At 41.9% G+C, this 18,715-nt stretch overlaps 1 protein-coding gene across 2 annotated transcripts in view; it reads left to right on the plus strand.

The window, feature by feature from the left end:
* MCU (mitochondrial calcium uniporter) overlaps positions 1–18,715 on the plus strand; it is a 319,500-nt gene that overhangs the window by 106,144 nt on the left and 194,641 nt on the right. Inside the window, exon 1 of one of the 2 annotated variants that reach the window (XM_029609127.1) lies at positions 376–550. The exons of the other annotated variant lie outside the window; for it this stretch is intronic. Within the exon in view, the coding sequence (XP_029464987.1) occupies positions 419–550 (132 nt within the window). The 5' untranslated portion in view covers positions 376–418. Of the gene's footprint in view, positions 1–375; positions 551–18,715 lie in introns of those variants that run through there. 2 annotated transcript variants of the gene reach the window in all.

Genomic DNA, 18,715 nt, shown 5'->3' on the forward strand with positions numbered 1-18,715 from the left:
GCGAGTACATTAAGGGGCTGGACATCCAGATGAACACAATGTTATCCAGGCCAGCAAGGAGAGAGAGGTGTGTCAGAGGGAGTTGGATAGGAAGAGGTGAAAGTATATTTAGTTCTGTTGTCTTAGTTAACCACCTTGGATTCCAGCACAGCTTGGTTGCCAAAGGAACAGGGTGTGGGTATAGTAAACAAAATTGACTGATATATATTAATCTCCACCCCATTTCAAAACACATTGGTAGGAAATGTAATTTTTGTAAGTATTAATGTATGCTTAATTACTCTGGTGCCACTCCCTCTGCAGGAATCTGCTGTGAGCTTGCCTGGAGTTGGTTTATTGTGTTTGGGAGCTGCAAAACCAGTTGTTGGTGGCCAGCATTAGAAACTGCGTATCTCTCCCCTTAGATCAGGTTCTCCGGATGGGTTTGTTTTGCGCATACCAGAACAAGCATGGACCTCACTTAATCCGGGGTGTGCACTTCGATGCAAACTGCTGTTCTTGGGGAGGCTTGTTCCTGATGAAGCGAGGTAGAAAAAGTGAGCGGTCACTGGTAAGTAAGCAGTCTCTCTAGAAAACCTGAAAAGAGCTGCTAATTCTTGCTGTGAACTTCCACAGTAATTGAAAGAAACATAAATTGCCCATTGCATCATTTTTGCGCACATAAATAATCCATAAAGAGGTTTTTAGCCAGTGTCTTTCCAGACTGGATAATGACTTTCCTATTGTGTTCAGCTGTATTCTGAGTGTTCGGAACACCCATTGTGGGTTTTTGCAGTTTTTATCCCTGTACCTATTGATAGTATCAGTTGACATGAAATTCAGAAGTGCACTTATCCACTGAGCAGGACTCTAATTTAGTTCACAATTTAAATGACAAAAGAACCTTCATAAGAACATAAGAAATGCCATACTGGGTCAGACCAAGGGTCCATCAAGCCCAGTATCCTGTTTCCAACAGTGGCTGATCCAAGTCACAAGTACCTGGCAAGTACCCAAACATTAGTTAAATCACAAGCTACTATTGCTTATTAATTACAGTAATAGTTTATGGATTTTTCCTCTAGGAACTTACCCAAACCTTTTTTAAACCCAGTTACACTAACTGCTGTAAGCACATCCTCTGGCAATGAATTCCAGAGCTTAACTATGTGTTGAGTGAAAAAGAATTTTCTTCAATTTGTTTTAAATGACCTGCTTGCTACTTCACTGAGTGCCCCCTGGTCCTTCTATTATCTGAGAGAGTAAATAACAGATTTACATTAACCTGTTCAAGTCCTTTCATGATTTTGTAGACTATCATATCCCCCCTCAGTCCTCTCTTCTCCAAACTGATCAGCCCTAACCTCTTTAGCCTTTCCTCATAGGGGAGCCATTCCATGCCCCTTATCATTTTGGTTGCCCTTCTCTGTACTTTCTCCAGTGCAGCTAGATCTTTTTTGAGATGTGGTGACCAGAATTGCACACAGTATTCAAGATGTGGTCTCACTATGGAGGGATACAGAGGCATTATGACATCCTCCATTTTATTAACCATTCCTTTCCTAATAATTCACTGCAGTAACATAATGCTACTAAATATCGTAAACTTTTTTCTCCTTTGTTCGTTCCTTTCCCACTTTTCTGTCTCCCTATGGCTGTTTTCTTCGACCTTTCATATTGGCATTTTTTTATACTTTGCATTTCTCTAATCACTTCCTTTTGTAATTTAAGTATTTTTATTGTGAGTTTGACATACATGTACCATCAAATGGTATCAGCTTTGTACATCAGTGTCAAAAGTGAGCAGTATATGATTGACTTTAATACATCATAACATTGCATTTCCATTTCCTTCTGTTAACTGTAAACTTGTAACTGTAATATTGTATTAGCCCAACTGACATTTTTATATCAGCCTAACTGATTTTGTACTAAGGTACATGAATAGCAGTAGCTACTTTTCTGGTCTAAGTTCCTTCCTACCCACCGCCTATTCCCTCCACATTTTTATGTACGTTGGGATGTATAACCTGGTGCTACAAATAATAAAGCTGATAATTCTCTATAACAAAGTGTGACTTCTGTGTGTTATGTCTCATTTGTTGGAGAGTTTACCTTCCACTCCACATAGGCCTTCCAGGTTTTGTGTTTATAAGTTGAAATCTCAGACAAGGTACCGTATATATTTTCACAACCCTTTGGTGAATGTCTGAGGGTAATGGAGCCTGGGGTGATTTCCACAAACCTGCTATCACACTTTTGTAGCAGTAAATATAAACCGAGCCAAAGTGTTTTCGTTCTCTGCTCCCTGAATGAGTGGAGCATTCAGAGTGCATGGTGTTGTAACACATGAAGGGGTTTTGCCAAAATTTCTCTCAACCAAGCAATAGTAGCTACCCATACATTCCTGACATATGGGCATTCCCACCACATATGATAGAGCGAGCCTACATCAGAATTCCCTCTCCAGCATACACTGGAGTAAGCTGGGGATATCCTATGCATTCTAAGTGGGTAATAATACCACCTAAATAGAACTTTAAAGTTGACCTCTATAAGTGAGGCTGAAATGAGACTTTTGCCCATGCAAGTGAATATATCCTCCCATTCCTTTTGGAGCAGGCTCTGCTGGAAGTCCTCTTCCCAAGCCCTTATGTGGGCAGGTTTTGTGGGTGCTATCGGACTCAACATGACATACAGTGACAGCAATTTCGAAGGTCTGTCTGCATTCTTGCGTAAGGTTTCAAAGTTAGAGATGCCTTGTAAGTGAGTACTAAGCATTGATTGCGAAGCAGAATGTCACAGTTGGAGATATGGGTAAATAGCTGTATCAGGCAACCCAAATCGAAGTTGGAGATACGGGAACGAGCAGATGCCATGCTGACCCCATATTTGTTCCCATCGGGTAATCCCTTGTAGTTTCCATATTTGAAAGACTGGATTAGTAAATCCCGGTTCAAAGGATCTGTTATGGTATAAGGATGTACTTCCATGATATTCCCTTGACCCCACTAATAGGTTAACTTTTCTCTCATCACGTCCACTGCCTCACTTGTCTTTCTCATGTAATATGCTTCTTGCACACTGACCCACGCTTACATTGCTGCATGTAGTTAGATGGCATCGCACTTCTTTCACATACATACTGCAGGTTTTATTGGACCAACAGGTGAATGATTCCAAGATGAGCAGAATGTGAAGGTTCTGGTTCTAGAAAATCGGACTGAGAGAAACTGAGGGTCTGCATGGTGGTGGTTGGGACTGAAAGTCTGTCGTGGGGCTAAGATGGCAGGAATGCTTCCAGCTCGGCAGCCCACAGACCTACCTAAAATGTCCTCTTGAGACTGCGGTCTCCATTTCTGGTGTGGGGTATGAACAGTTTCATTTTTTTTGGCTGGGATGTGAGATACTCTTGGATGACTGGCTGCTGCCAATTGAAAGCTGGGACTTTCTTGCTCTCTGAGCTTGCCAAGGTCCTCTACTTTCTGAGAACTGTGAATGAGATACAAGGCAGGAGAGGAGCAGGCATGAAATAAATGATGTGAAACAGGGTCCTACGCACACAGGAATGTTTCTGTAACTGAGTTAGAGGCCAGCTTACTAGACTCTGCCAAAATTCATAAAAGTGAGTGTGCACTAAAATTGCTATGAACATTTTTGCTCTTTTAATGTTTAACTTTGTACAAATGGTGATTTACATAAGTGCACAGATGAGTTTTAATGCAGATTCAGTGCTCAGTGACTGTGATGCAAAATTATGCAAATCTTCTCATTAGCTATGAACAGTTAAACTATGCACAAAAAACACTTTGCAAACAAATTGCAAAATTTTAACTATACCTCAGGGAAGTCTAAGTATTTTGCGTAAAAATCCATAGATGAACTATGTGCATTATTTAACTACTGTTTTTTTTATTTTCATTCTGATAGCAAAATAGTGTGCATTACAAACAAAATAGTATAAGATGCACTGAACTTTGTGAAAATTAGTTGATTTCTTAATTTGTGTGGGGAATGGAGTGGGAATTTTGATTTTAAAACAGCGTGTCGGAGAAGAACGTGCACATGAGGAAAGTCTTGGATTTTTGCTTCTGAAAGACTTGTGTATTTCTTGGCAGTTACCTGCCCCCATCTTCTGTCTTCTATTTCATTTCCCCTAAGTGCTCTGGTCTCTTATATCCAAAGCTGCCATGCTTCTTACTCTGTGTGATCTGCCTGCAGCCTTGACACAACCTCTGCCAGCCAGTGGCAATGTCCGTTCCATAATGTAGCAGGATATGGCATGCATCTGAGATGGTCCAGCTTGAACATGTGGACCAGAAACCTTATTTGTGAACCCCCCCAGTCTCTCGAGATTTACCTAAACTTGGTATGGAGGCTTAGCTAAATAGCTCTCTGATAAGACAAGGTTCTTGTATTTCACATTAGCAATGCTGTTACTGTAACTAGGGGTGGACTGATCCTGGGTCCCCGGGCAATAAGGATCATTTATTCATTTAATGGTATTTATCGCTTTCCTGGTTAAAAAATGTTCAAAGTGATTGGCTCCTAACCACCTAACAGAGGCTAAGCAGAGTGCTGTGGGAGCTCAGGCACTACCCTATTGTGCATATGGTCAGTCTGCCCCCCTTCTGTACCACCAGAATAGATTCATTGTTCAGTTACACTGCCAGTTAAATTAAGATTGATTGAACATTGCTCCAGGCTTAAGACAATGAATGTATCTGCTCCTGTGGTATTACATGTGTCGAACAGCAGCACATGTTTGATCAACTTAGATGAACTGTGATTGACAAAGTTGGAAAACAAACTGAGGTGATATGGTGGCACAACTTAATTACAGAGAGCAATATTGGATTCATACATTGCAAACTGTGCAACCCCAAGGTTTAAATGAACAAGTTGATTCATGGTCTTTAGTTTAAGAAGCGAGTGGCTTGGTCCATTCATAGTCGCATGGTAGTATATTTAAACGCGAACGGTGAGGTAAGACACTGGTCGGCCATTTAAAAAATGACATCTCATTAATTGTCCCTTTTCTTAACTTGACTGCTGGTACACTTTTAAAAACATTTTTTTGACAGTTTTTGTGTTCTGACTAAATATCGCCACGATATTAAGTTGGAGGAAATACAGAAAAAGCAGTATTTTCATCTTTTTGTACACTTTTTGGACTCCTCAAAAATTAATGCCTTCTCCAGGACAGGCATTCATTTTTGAGGGTAAAAACATGCATGTTGTGCGCATATTTTTTTTTTTTTTTTTTTTTGCATCGGGGAGAAATAGCGAATAAGTCTCTCAACATGAATTTACATGTAATGAGTGCTATTAGCTATATATTCTGTTGGATGCAGGTTTTGGGTGCACGAAGACTATTTTGCGTTAGGGGGTTATGGATGCATGTCCAAAACATGCGTCCAATCACATGTTGAGCTGTGCACTGAGGCCAGGGCACGGTATTGCATCAGTCTGTGAGAGAGAAGCAGTTAGGGATGCTCCAAGTGTTGGAAGCCGGTTCTTTACTGCCACTTTTCTTATTGGTACTTCATGCTAAGCAGTTCATTATGAACTACTTATGGAGTGCTGTCTTCAATAGCACCTAATAAAGAATGACTTAATGCTATTAAAATTAAGTGGTTCAGCACTTCTGTAGTCTGCAGTGAACAAATACAAACTAACTTTTTTTTTTTAAATTTTTATTTAACATACCTGTGATTCCTGCTTCAGTCTTTCACAAGACAGAACAAACCCTTTTTTCACAGAAGGTAATGTTCACCTTCAAAGGAATAGAGCTGCATAGGTGATTGGCACTTGTAAGTCCATTAGTATGCAATTCATCTTTCTCTAATGATAACATTCACCTTATGTCAGTATAGATCCATCCTGTTGTCAGTGGTGAAGGGAGATGCTCAAAATGCAATTTTTTCATTATAAAGGTCCTGCCGTTGTCTGTCTCTAATGAAGACTATTCCTGACTTTCTCCCTATCAATGTGTACACCCCTCCTCTTTCCAAATGCCTGAATCTCAAGAGCAGCTGAAATGAAGACTGGCCCTGGTATATAAAACTACTGTTAGATATGTGATACATCTTTTCATAAAAGAGAAAACCCAAGAGTCTTGGAGCACATCTCTCCAAGCTGTGTGTGTATTATTTTTGTTTTATTTAATAATAAAAAAAAAAAAACCTTATAGCCCTCATGCTCCACTGTTCACAGTGGGTTACAATAGTACATACATAGTACAATGGTACATACATAAGAAAACAAACAAAAGTAGTAAGGCTACAGCCAAAAAAATGAGAAGGTGCTGCATCTATGTATCTTTACAGTGAAAACAAGGGCAGCAAATTCCAAAAATCGAGCAGCAACTAAAAGGAGTGCTGCGATTGCATATATTTTATTAATTGAAAAGCATCTTTTTTCCACCTATAGAGAAACAATCATACTAAGTGGATCATACCATAACACAAACTAATCGCATACATTCATTTAAAACAATTTCAACAAACTTAAAAGCTTTTCTGAACAGGAATGTGTTAAGCTGTTTTCTGAACAACTTTAGCTCAGACATCATGTGCAAATCCAGCAGTAACTCGTTCCACAATTTAGGGCCTGTAAAGGATAAAGCTCGGTTCCTTGGAGACTGGAACCAACCTGCCTCCCCCAAATGGGCAGAACCACTAAAAGCCTTTGAGTGGCAGATTGTAGGCCATGAGATGGCTGGTAAAACTTAAACATATTTCTAAGCGATTATAGCACAATTCCCTTGTAAAATTTTAAAAACCATAATTTAAAATGTAACCCAAAACACGACTGGTAACCAGTGAAGTTGTTGCAGTTGGGGCATGACATGCTCTTTTAATGGACTTCTTGAAATGAAATGCACTGCAGAGTTTTGCAACAACTTTAAAACCTGCAGATGGTTTTGGGGTAAACCCACATAAGTTACAGTACTCTCTGGAAGATAAAATAAAAGCTTGGACCACTGTTCTAATGTGCCCTATATCCAAGATAGGCCCCAGATGTCACAGAAGCCTACGTTTATAATAACCAGTGGTAAGAATGACACAACTGAGCCTTAAAATCCAAATTACTGTCAAAAAATAACATGCTTTTTTTTTTTTTTTTTTAAAAACCTGATCCACAAAAGGTGGTATATCACCATTAACAATTATAGTCGGGGAAATCTTCTGGTCTTGGTCTTCTAGAAATCCATAAAGCTTTGGATTTAGCTACATTTTGAACAAGTCCCTTGGAGCTCATCCATTCCCCAACTTCTGTCAAACAATTTGAGAGACAAACCCCATAAGCAACAAGAGGAGAAAAGGACAGCAAATTGCATGAATCGGACATCTTCTTATGCCAGCCAAAAAAAATGTTTTTAACTGCTTTTTAAACATTTTTGAGAGGGAATGAAATGGAGGAGTTCTGGTAAAGCATGCCGTAAATGAGGGGCTGTGAGTGAAAAGGCATGGTCGCAGGCGTCTCTAAGCCAGATGGTTCTCAGGGATGGTACTTAGAGTAAACCACGGAAAGGATGGATAATCAAAGGATAGAGCTCAGACCAGACTTCCTCGGAGTTAATAACTTTGTGAATTAAGGTTAGAACATTATATTTCACGGTCCTTTGGAAGGGTAACCAATCTAGAGAGTTTAATATGGGCCTGATATATGCTCCCTCATTTTCGTGCCAGTCAGAACCCGAGCTAACAAGCTCTGAACAATCTGTAGTGTTCTCATCAGAAGCAGGTAATCCCATGTAAAGAGAATTGCAATAATCTAGGCTTGGCAAAATGAGTTTGTAGAATGGACTGAAAATTTTTGGCTATTGGTGGGGGTGGGGGGGGGGGGAGGGAAGCTTCAGACAATGTAAAGCATGCCATTTAAATAGTGAAGATTTGGTCACTTGCTACCTCAAGCACCACACTAAGGTTGCAAATGTGTTGAACAATTGGAATATTATGACCATCAAAATAGAGAGCAGAAGGGGGATCTGGCACAGGAATTCAATTCAAGATCAGCTCTGTCTTAACATTAAGTTTATTATGATAAAGCCATTGTTTGACTGTGGATACATATAAATTAGTCAGCTTCAAAGTGGTAGATGCTGGAGGAATGGACCAGAAAAAAAAGAACTGAATATTTCATCTGCATATAAGGAGTGAAGTATATGTTAAAAATCATAGCAGAGGGTGCTAAGCCCTGAGGACCTCCTTTTGCCAGATGATACTATTCTGAGATTCTGTCCAATCCTGACCTGTTGAGAATGCTCTAAGTATGACTAAAACCAAAGAAAAACAACCCCCAAACATACCAGTGTCCAGGAGACAAGTACATAAGGTCTCGGGGTCAATTGTATTGAAAGCTGAAAACACATCAAGGAGAACTAAGAGGTAGTGTAAGCCATCCTCAAAGCCTCTTTGAATGGTGTCACCTCAGTGCTAAGGTTTTTACAAAATCCATACTAATGGATATCTAATAAGTGGTGCTCATCTAGATGATCAGTTAACTGAGCACAATGGACTCTCTAACCTTAGCTAGGAAGGGATAATGAGGTTATTGGCTTGTAAATACCCAATTCAGAAGAATCTAGAGAGGGTTTCTTCAGTATAGGACAAACTGAAGCCTGTTTCAAAAGTGGTGGTAAAACTCCTCTTAAGATTTGGGAAATGAATGGAGCAGCAACTTTAGTAAAGCAGTTGGGCAAGGATGCAGTGGACAGGAGACACTGTTCATTATCTGAATAATGTTCACAATTTCAGTATTAGAGACTGCCTCAAATTCTTCCCATTTTGTACTCTGATCGGGTGGAGTAACAGGAAAAATGCTAGTTACCATAATCAAGTTTTTGGGTGATTTAGAGACTTTATCAAAAGAACACTTAGCAAATGTGTTGCAACTGAAGACTAAGGCAGTAGTTGGTCCTGAATTAGTATCCGATCTTGAGGGTTTTGTGTTGGTTTTTTTTTTTTGGTTTTTTTTTTTTACCAAAGATTCTTGAGAATTATTGCAAGCTGTGTTTATTGTAGGGGTATAATGAGGCAAAAAAAAAAAGCCTATTTGTGCATGTTAAGTATCTTCAATGCAATTTCCTGTATTCTACCAGGTCAGCACCTTGGTTTTCTGCCACCTTTTCAGTGTGTCTCAAAAGGCGTTTAAGTGATTTAATTGTTTAGTGTACCATGGAGCACATCTTGATCTATGAAGCTAGAAGGATTTTAGAGGGGGCAGTATCTTCAGTAATCTTGAAAATACATTCATGCCAGGTATTCACAGCATGAGAAATATTTTCAAATAAGCTGGATAAATCTGGTAATAGGTGGTCTTTAAAAATACCAGGATACATATAACTACGTCTGCTAATGGTTGATTTTGAAGATAGTTGACAGAAATTAGTACTACAAAAACTTAAGACAAAAAAATTAGCCAGTGGTCTGATCAGAGAATTACTTGTTGCCACGGTATCAACATTCAGATTAAAAAAATATTTAAAAAATACAAGGTCTAGTGACCTTTTTTTATGCATGGGTTGTTGCACACATTGGGGTCAGCAGAATGAAGTCATGTTCATAAGTAACTCACAAGCAGAGGAGCTGGAAATGCATATTGCATATTGCAGTCGTTTGGTACAATGGTAGTTTTTAAGCTGGTATTGAGACTGGTCAAATTTAAAATACAAATGACATTGTGTTCTAGCAGGTGTGGTGGAAAATAGAAAAGACAAATACTGAAGTTAGAAGGCATCACAAATGATTCATATGATGGACTCATGTGCTGGTCTAATTCAGTCAAGTTTAAAGAGCATTTGTGAATAATTATTATACCTTTCTCCTGTTTTTAATTCTTTGAGAGGTATTAACATTGTAATCGGGGGGGGGGGGGGTAGCATAGTTGCTGAATAGGCACTGAATCTGTCTGCAAACCAGGTTTCAATGAAACAGTCAAGTGTACAATCATGAATTAAATAAAAAAAAATTGTAGGTATCCTTCTGGTACAAATTGCCTGGGCATTAACAAGCAAAATAGATAAGGATAACCTAGCAGGTACAGAGATGTCATTACATCTTTTATCGGGAGAACAAAATATGGGGTACTTCTATTCTGTTGGTAGTAATTAGACAGGAGGGAAACTTGTGATGACAGGGATATGGTTTGTTCAAAGGAGCCATGGTCTATAAGACAATATTGTTACTCTGGCACTGCTGTCGGGTCTTAAATAGCACCTCCCAGTGACATCAGAGAAGGGGCAGTCGGATGATAGCTGACAGGTCAGAGCACTTACACCCAAGCAGTGACGGTAGGGCAGGCTCCCCAGATGGAATTAGAGACCTGGGTAGCAGTAGTCCTCGATGGTAAAGAGCAACACCAGAGAGTGATGTCTGGTCTTACAAGGCACCTCTCACTGACATCAGAGGGGGTTGATCAGGTGATAGGTAGCAACTCGGAGGAGGGTCATTGAGCAATAAGGTTAGGGCCATTTCCCCAGATAGAATCAGAGAGCCCGGGTAGCAGCAGCAAAGATCTTTATAGGCCCTGGGAATATACTGAAGGAGCTGTATATAGAATACTGTATACAACCCCTTCTGGGTACTAAATTATACAGATCGTCCTGCAGCTTCATTGTATCCACTGTCGTCATGAAATATCAAAACAATCTGCATGAATTGGGCAAGAAGTGGCCTGATCGCTAGTGGAAAAGTTGGTTTCAGGTTCTACTAGGTCTTGTTTCTTGAGTTGGCAAGTGCTGCTGAAGTAGCCCGTAGAATATTTGTTAGGGATGGAAGGAGAACAGGAGCCTCCCCTTAAGTCCGCTTTAGTGACTTGTCAAGGAACAGCAGTGGAAGTAGCTCCTCAAGGGCTTATAGTGAACTCTGTTGCAAGAAGTTGATGCAGTACTTGACCTGCACTGGGAAGGGATGGAGGAGAAAGCTATATTTTTCCATCATCTACCACTAGCACTTTGAGTTCTGTATGGTAAAGCTTGAAAACATTACTGAGAATACCAAATTATTTTCTAGGGCAACTCATGCTAGAATATGTATTTGTGAAATGGTTTATCCCACCACTTTACACCCAAGGCCCTGAGATAGGATGTGCCAGGCCACTTCTTGTAGCCGCGCCCAGAACTACACAGCTGCATGGCTTGGAGGCAATGGGGGTCGTCTTTTCTAGGTCTCTTACGTCACAGCAAATGCCATTCTATCCCTTGTGGAACCAGGGCAGACCACCACATACAAGCTGGCCCAACTTCCTGTGACCATAAAACATCCTTAACTGTATCCTGATACACTGCTAAGCTCCTAGTAGCAGGCTCTCCAGTTTTTTTTTTTCCCCCAGCTGAAGTGGCAGCGTCCGCTCACCACAGTCTCTCGTTCCAACTAACCTCGGCTTGTTTTGCAGCTTCCTGGATCTTGCCTTCCTAGCTGTCTCCTGGCCTGACCTGTGATTCTTCTTCCTGAGCTTCCTCATGTCTTTAACTTACTGCCTCGTAAACCCCAGCTGGTTGCCCCGGCCATGTCTTCCTGAAGCTGCGATACCCAGTAGCTGCTCTGTGGTATTTCACTTTGCCTTCTGAAATGCCCACTGCCTCCCTGGTGGGCTGATTGCTTCTTGTTTCTAGACTGTTTTAGGTTGCAGAGTTTTGGCTCAGTTACAGATGGTCTGATTTTTCTTTTTGTAAAAAAAAAATATTTTTCTGTTCGGCTGTAGGGAAAACTTAAATTGCCAATCCAGCACGTTGTCCAATGCCACAAATCACATGTCACAAGACCTCTAGTTAGCCTGGAAATTGCATGTGAAAAAGGAGGGCATATGATAACATTAATATTGTACAGGATTCAGTTTCTAGACAATACTTATAGATGTTTGATATTCTGCCTTAATGCAAGAATAGGAGTAAAGGAGTTAAATGTCTATAGCCACTTAGATGGGTGGTAGAGGCTGAAAGGGGTTATTGGTAGCTAGCTGTGCTCACAAGTCTGGAATAGTGTCAGCCCTGTACATGCATGTAAGAGGTTGACAAAATATGGCTAGGCTCCCCAGAAACTTGAGGATGTGATCCGATGGGAGTGTACAGGCATTTGTCTTCTGGTTAAGAGGTATGGGATATTAAAAATGATCGCTTGCACCAACAAGACCCTACAGTACAGTTTAGCCATTTTGGTTACAGATGATTCCCCGTAGGTTCTGGCTGCAGGATAGCAATTGTTTCTGAGGGGGAGAATGTGAGAGCCCTGAGCCTTCTGGTGTGGTATGGGAGCTGTTTATAGTGAGAGCGAGCTTGACAGCAATCGCTGTGTATCTAAGCCTCCCCTCCCTTTGCTTATTTCCTCCCTCACCCCTTCATGTCTTTGTTGATGGTTTCTGCCACTTCATGCTCCATGTGAGGTACAGAGGATCACTGCTGCTCTGAGGGCCAGAAGAACCCCTGCAGGTTGCCCCTTCAGCAAAGCTCTTGGCCAGTATGGGTGGCAGCTGTCTTCCTTCTTGCTTGGACTGAGCGCACCACCTTTGTGATGCTCCCAGGCCAGGTTAACCCAGACAGACAGGAAATAAGAACTTTACGTGAGCCATGCAGCCAGCCTTCTTGCCTTTCAACCTTATGTGAATTGGAGCTAAAAGGAATATACTCTTTTCTTATTTGTATATGAAATGAGACCTCTGTCATCTTGTATACTTAGCTCTATACCAGCCTTTGTTCCTTGGTGGATTGTGCCTTTCACTGATTGTGTCCTGACTGCATAGATGATTATGTATTTGTGGGAACTTTGAAATTGAATAAAAGCTTTCTTCTAGTTCTAGTGCCATTAATCTCTGCATCTTGCACCATTTAATAGGTAGGCAATGACTCCAGAATTGGAACTGATGTGCAGACTGCTGTGACTAGGGAATGGGAAGAATATGGTGAAGAACAGTTATTACATTATGTGAATGGATTCTATGGTGGAAATGCTCAGCTTAAACGGAGGATTTCTGTGTTCCCTCATTGGATTGATTTTTCCATTTGGTCTCTCCTCCCAAACAGAGGGCAGTAGGAGGGGAAGAGCCATGTGCATTAGTCTTTCTGTAAAGGCAGCTGAGGAAATTAAGTGCTAGTAATGTCCTAGCTCATGGGGACCTTTTGTTGTCTGTCCTACCAGTGTAAAAATCCTCTTCTCTTTCCAGGTCTTTGATATCCATTGTGGATGGGTAGTTGATTTTCTCCAGGGTAGAGGGGAGTATTTTAGTGTCTTTACTGTATGCAGCTTCCATTTTCCCTTACTTCTTACAGTGGTCAAGCATTGCCGCATCTCCTGTGTCGTCAGCAAGATAAAAGTACATCAGTTGTGAGCTTAACAGAAGCTTGATTAACATGGTGGGAATGTAACTTGGGTCATTGTCAGCAGCGAGGAGCTTTAAACCCTGACTTAAATCACTATTAATCAGTTTTAGAGACTCTTGCCATGTCAGATTCTTGGGATGTGCATTAGCCCGACACGTCTAGGTCTCTTGGACATGCTGCCTCCATTGTAATTGAGATTCTTTCTAGAAGCTCTGTTTGGAAATAAGATTTTCTTGATATTGGATAGTCTAACATTACTCTTTAGAGTTTTGAGTTTGAGTCTCTTGGTATTTGCACCATTTCAGTTTCTGTTCCTCACAATGGATTTATGGAGCACATTAATGGTGGGAAGTAATGAGTACCACATGTAGAAATCTTTTTATTTTAGTATTTCAGTACACTTGCCTATTGCAAGTATCTTACAGTGACTATATGTTTTCTGCTATATTTGCAGAGTAGTGCCCTGTAAGCAATCTATTTCCAGCCTGGAACTTTTGTAGTTGCATTTACCCATCATGTTGGCCAGGGCTATATTGGGGCATTCACAGTGAGTTAATCTGAATCACATATTTAGTTTTAGGATAGAGTCTTGTAAACTCATGTAGTAAGCTAACACACATCCATAGTCTTGCTGATTTGGGCTTGTTTGGATTTGTTGAATTCGGTGTCATTTTTGTGTGTTCAGTGTGAGTGTGTATAATAGTAACCTGCCTGCTCCTTCAGTCTTCCAGGATGCAGGGTTGGGCCTTTACTTTCTGGATGTTTTTACATGTTGCCAGCACCTTTTTTTGACCAGCCTGAAACCATTGTGCAGCCTGAAGTGCTGCAGCCTCTACTATGTGGGAGGGAGGGCCCAGTGACAGGGTAAGAAAGTACTTGGAATTTGTGTGTCTGCTGTGTTGACCTCTGCTGACATTTAGTATATAAATTCCCAATGACTGCAGTTCACTCTTCAGGGTTTAGAAGTTGAGATTATTTCTTTGATGCCTGACCATGTGTTCCACATCTTCTTGCGTAAACTGATGGCTGTTGGTTGCATACCTAGAGCAGCTGCTTAGAAAGCTCATTACTTGTTTGTAAGTTGTGGAATGTAGTGCATGGCATTTCACTTTGCTTGTTAAAAAAAAAAAGAAATGTGTTAATGGTAGTTGTGTAATTTTAATTTTTGCATTTTCCTTTAGTAAATACTATATGTTGACCATTATTTCTGTGGTAAGGCTTTCCCCTGGTTTTCCGAATGTCTGATTTTGATTTTGCATGGGTTATTTCCTACCACTTTCTTCTTTGCGACACATGTGACAGCTTTCATTCTGCAGCTTCCACGGTGTGTTCATTGACAAGAGTGGGTAGCCCTATAGCTGATGTAATACAGGCTTGCTAGTACCAGGTGGTACAGAATTTTAATAGTTATATTGCCCAGGTGACAGCGGGGTACTCGACAGGCTGTGATGCCTTTAATTGGACCAACATGAAAATTTTGCAGTGATAATCGTGCTTTTGAGGCCCCGTTCGCCCTAAAGAAGGGACAAATCATCTTTGTACAACTCGTGTGGATCAAGGATAAGGTCCAGTCAGCCACTAAATATTGCTACACTTGAGAGGTTCTCCCTGTTTAGCTACAGGCATCCCTACCTCTTTATTTAAGCAAGGGTGCTCAAATGGGTTGTGAACGATTCTGAAGGGGGCCATGTCGGCTGGCTGATGGAGGGAAAACTGTCTGTACTGTTCCGGCTGCAAGCTCAGGAGGTAGAGAGCATGCCACACGTCCGTTTTAGTGGGCTCTGCTATGGCAGGCCCAGACATGGGAAGAACGGCCACAGTATTGCACAACTCGAGGGATGCTCAGGCCTCCTGCCTGGGAGGAGTTCCTGCTGTCACCGGGTCCCTTACCAGGGAGATTAGACTGTAGCTGATGCCCACCTGGGGGGGGAGACATGATGAGATAGGGAAGGGGGAACAGACAGAGGCCAGAGGGAAGGAGAATAAAGGCAAAAAGGAGAGGAGAGGTTGTATTTTAATTTAAAAAAAAAAAAAAAAAGTATAAACTGAGAAATACAAAAATAGAGAGAAATAGAAATTAATGAAAATTTGGGCTGGCAACTTCTTTTATTTTTTTTTTTTTTTAATGTTCCACCCCTTTGTCTGGTCTACATCTGGGTGTGCAATGCCTGTGTCTGTCTGGGTATTAGATGTCTGTTTCTGTCTGTCTCTTCCTCTCTTTGTTCGTATTTGTGTGTATATGTTTGCTCCTTTCAGTAATGAAGAGAAACAGAATGGGGGCTTTCAGCGACTGGGTAGCCATGTGGCTACCTGGCGGCTTGGCAACTGGTTCAAGAGAATTTGGCACCAGGCCAGAGAAAGGTGACCAAAATGGTGTGGGCTCTGTATTGGAAGGCACATGAGGAGAGGCTCAAGGATCCAAATGGGTAAACTATAACAAACCAAGAGCTGAGACCCTTGTCAGATACCCCAGAAAATATAAAAAAAAAAGAGGAAACCTCCAGAGTTACAAACTCTACCAAAAAGATTTTTCTCTTATATGAATTCTATTGAACACTGCATCAGAAAAAGTTTTATGGTTTCCATTCACCGCCTCTGGCCACCAAATGGGCCTCAAGCAATATCCGCGTTAAACACTTTCGTTTTCATTCATATGCCAGTTCTTTAGAACAATTTACCTTATTAAACGGTATTCTTACCTGAAGGCTATAGGGAGGAATATTGTATAATAAAGTAAATTCCTATAAATGAAAGTGTTTAACACTGGTACTGCTTGAGGCCCATTGTGTAGTGAGGGGTGATGGATGGAAACCATAAAACACTATTTTTTTTTTCTGATGCTGTGTTAAATAGAGAATTCATATACAAGAAAAATCTTTTTGGTGGAGTCTGTAACTCTGGAGGTTTTCCCCTGTCATTTTGATATTTTGTGGATCTAAATGGGTATACAGGCTAGAGGATGGAAATGGAGAGTGCATAGGGGTAGCCTGCATGGAGCGGGGGTTACTACCTTAAGCTTGCTGGGAAGACTGGATGGGCCAGCTGGTCCATTTTTGCCGTGATTACTATGTAAATATGTGTGCCTTCCATGTATACTGCATGTTTGTGAATATGTAACTGTGAATATATTTATTTATTTATTTATTTATTTAAAATTTTTATATACCGACGTTCATCCGGGATATCACATCGGTTTACAGTGTAACTGAAACAGGCGCCTGGGATGGCGGTTTACATCGAACAGATATAACGAATTTAACATAAGAAACAAATGAGGAGGGGGAAAAGAGGAGGGAAATAATTAAACAAAACTTATGAGCAAAATTTACAAATATATATAGAGTATCACTATGTACAAAGTATTCATAAATACAGCAATGCCATGGAAATACAATTGTGTAGAGTTATACGGGAGGAGGGGGGATGGGGAGGGGGTGGGGGGTGTAGGTGGGGAGGAGGGGTGGATGGGGTAAAAGGAGAAGGCGAGCTGAGAAATCAGGAGAAGGTTTGCTGTTTGCTGTTAAATCCAGAGTCGTGGGGTAACGAACACAGGAATGTTGCAGTCAGAATGTTGCGCTGCTAGAAACAGTGGCTCGGGGGCCTCTCTTCTTGGCGTGCCCAGCCCCTTTGCAGCATAGCCCTCCTGTTTCAATTTCAAGCTTATGATGAGTACGGCCAAGGAAGTTATTGCTTTCTCATTTCTCTTGTATTTTGTGCTTTTTCCTACTCTTCCAAGTTTGCTTGCTTAGGGGAGGAAACATGTGAGGGTAGGCCTGGTCGTTTTGACATGATCTGATGCATTGTGGTATTTGTAGTGGAAAGAGCAGGATTACAAGTCGCAGTGCACTGGGAATGGAAATTCAAACCTCCGTGGCCAACCTGCTCCCTGCAGAATCTGGGTCACTTTATAGTTTAGCAATTTTTACTTTCCTCTTCTTTCTATCCAGTGTCTCCTCCATTTTCCTAGTCCCTCTCCCCCTGTAGCCCTGCCATTGCAGTGACAGACTGTGGTTTCCTCTTGAGAGCCTGTACCCGTGCATCCGAGTGTGGCCAGGAGCATCCCTGCAGTTTTTAATGGGGCTTTTCTGCCAGTTTGCAGCCGTCTCCATGATGCCTGAGCTTTAAGAAGTTGAGTGGTGCCGTGCTCTTTCAGTAGCGCCAGCTTTTCTCATGTTTTACTTCAGCCACAGAGCTTTTGTTCTTGGAGCGTACTCCTGCCACAGAATAGGTAAGCTGGTAAGCTTGGATTCCTATCTCAAGAGATTCCACGTTTTAGTGCTTTTATACTGTACAAAGGCCCTCACCAGTACTGCTGCTTCCCTCCTTCCTCTCTGCTCCTTGATAGTCCGGTGGTGTATTGATGCTATAGCGTTATACAGCAGCGCTACATGTTAGATTATATTATAAAACATGAGACGACACAGTACATGATGACATGGAAAGGATAGGAGAGCTCAGTGCTGGTACTAGCGGTTTTTTTTTCTCCTGCACTGGGGCAGATAGTCAGAATTGTGCCCCCTCCCCACCTTGACTTACCAGTGACTGCTCTTGCACGGTACTTTTTTGTGTGGTGGCAAAGGAAAATCTATCCCTCTGGTGGCGGCAGCTCCCCTTTTTTCTTCCTTCCTGCCCAGCATCCCGCTCTCCCTTCCGCCACCCCTTGCCCAGCATCCCTTTTCTCTTCCCCTCCACTCTTTCCCCTGCGTTGTCGTCTTCTCCTCCCCAATCTACTCTGTACCCAGCATCCCCACCTCGCTCCCTTCCACTTCTTGGCCTGCATCCTCCCTCTCCCCCTGAACGCCCCCAGCTTATCCTGGGTTGACCTTTCTCCACCCCACCACGATTTGACCTGCATACCCTCTTCTCCCCAGCCCATTCTGTCACCTGTATTCCTCTCTGCCTCACCTTCTTTCTCTCCCTCCATACTTGTCCAGCAGCATCCCTCTTCTCTCTCCCACCAGCCCTTGCCCAGAAGTCCCCCTCTCCCCCCCCCCCCCCCCCCAATCCCCCTGCCCAACAGCAGCAGTCCTGTCTTCCCTCCACGCAGTAGCAGTCCCTTCTTTGGCTTTATCCCTTTGCCCAGCAGCAGAGCCCTCCCACCTCTTTCTCTCTCTTCTCTCCCTTGCTTCTCAGGCTTCAGTGCTGTGGAACTTTCTGCAGAAAGGTAGTCATCACATGGCCTGTGAGCCATCGGGCAACCACAGGCCCTTAGGTGGCCCTAGCTCTCCTTCCACACAAGCTTATTCAGTGCATATCCTGAAAACCTGAGAAGATGGGGTTCCCCAGGTCGGGAAATGGTTCCTAAAGCTTAACTACTTCAGCCTTTAGCCTTCTCCTCAATCAATTTTCAGGCCCATAGGCCACCTCTGAGATTTTGATAACTAAATGCAACAGCCATGGCCGCACCACAACCCT

Source organism: Rhinatrema bivittatum, chromosome 7 (genome assembly GCF_901001135.1).
Source record: "Rhinatrema bivittatum chromosome 7, aRhiBiv1.1, whole genome shotgun sequence".
In the NCBI taxonomy this organism is placed as follows: domain Eukaryota; kingdom Metazoa; phylum Chordata; class Amphibia; order Gymnophiona; family Rhinatrematidae; genus Rhinatrema; species Rhinatrema bivittatum.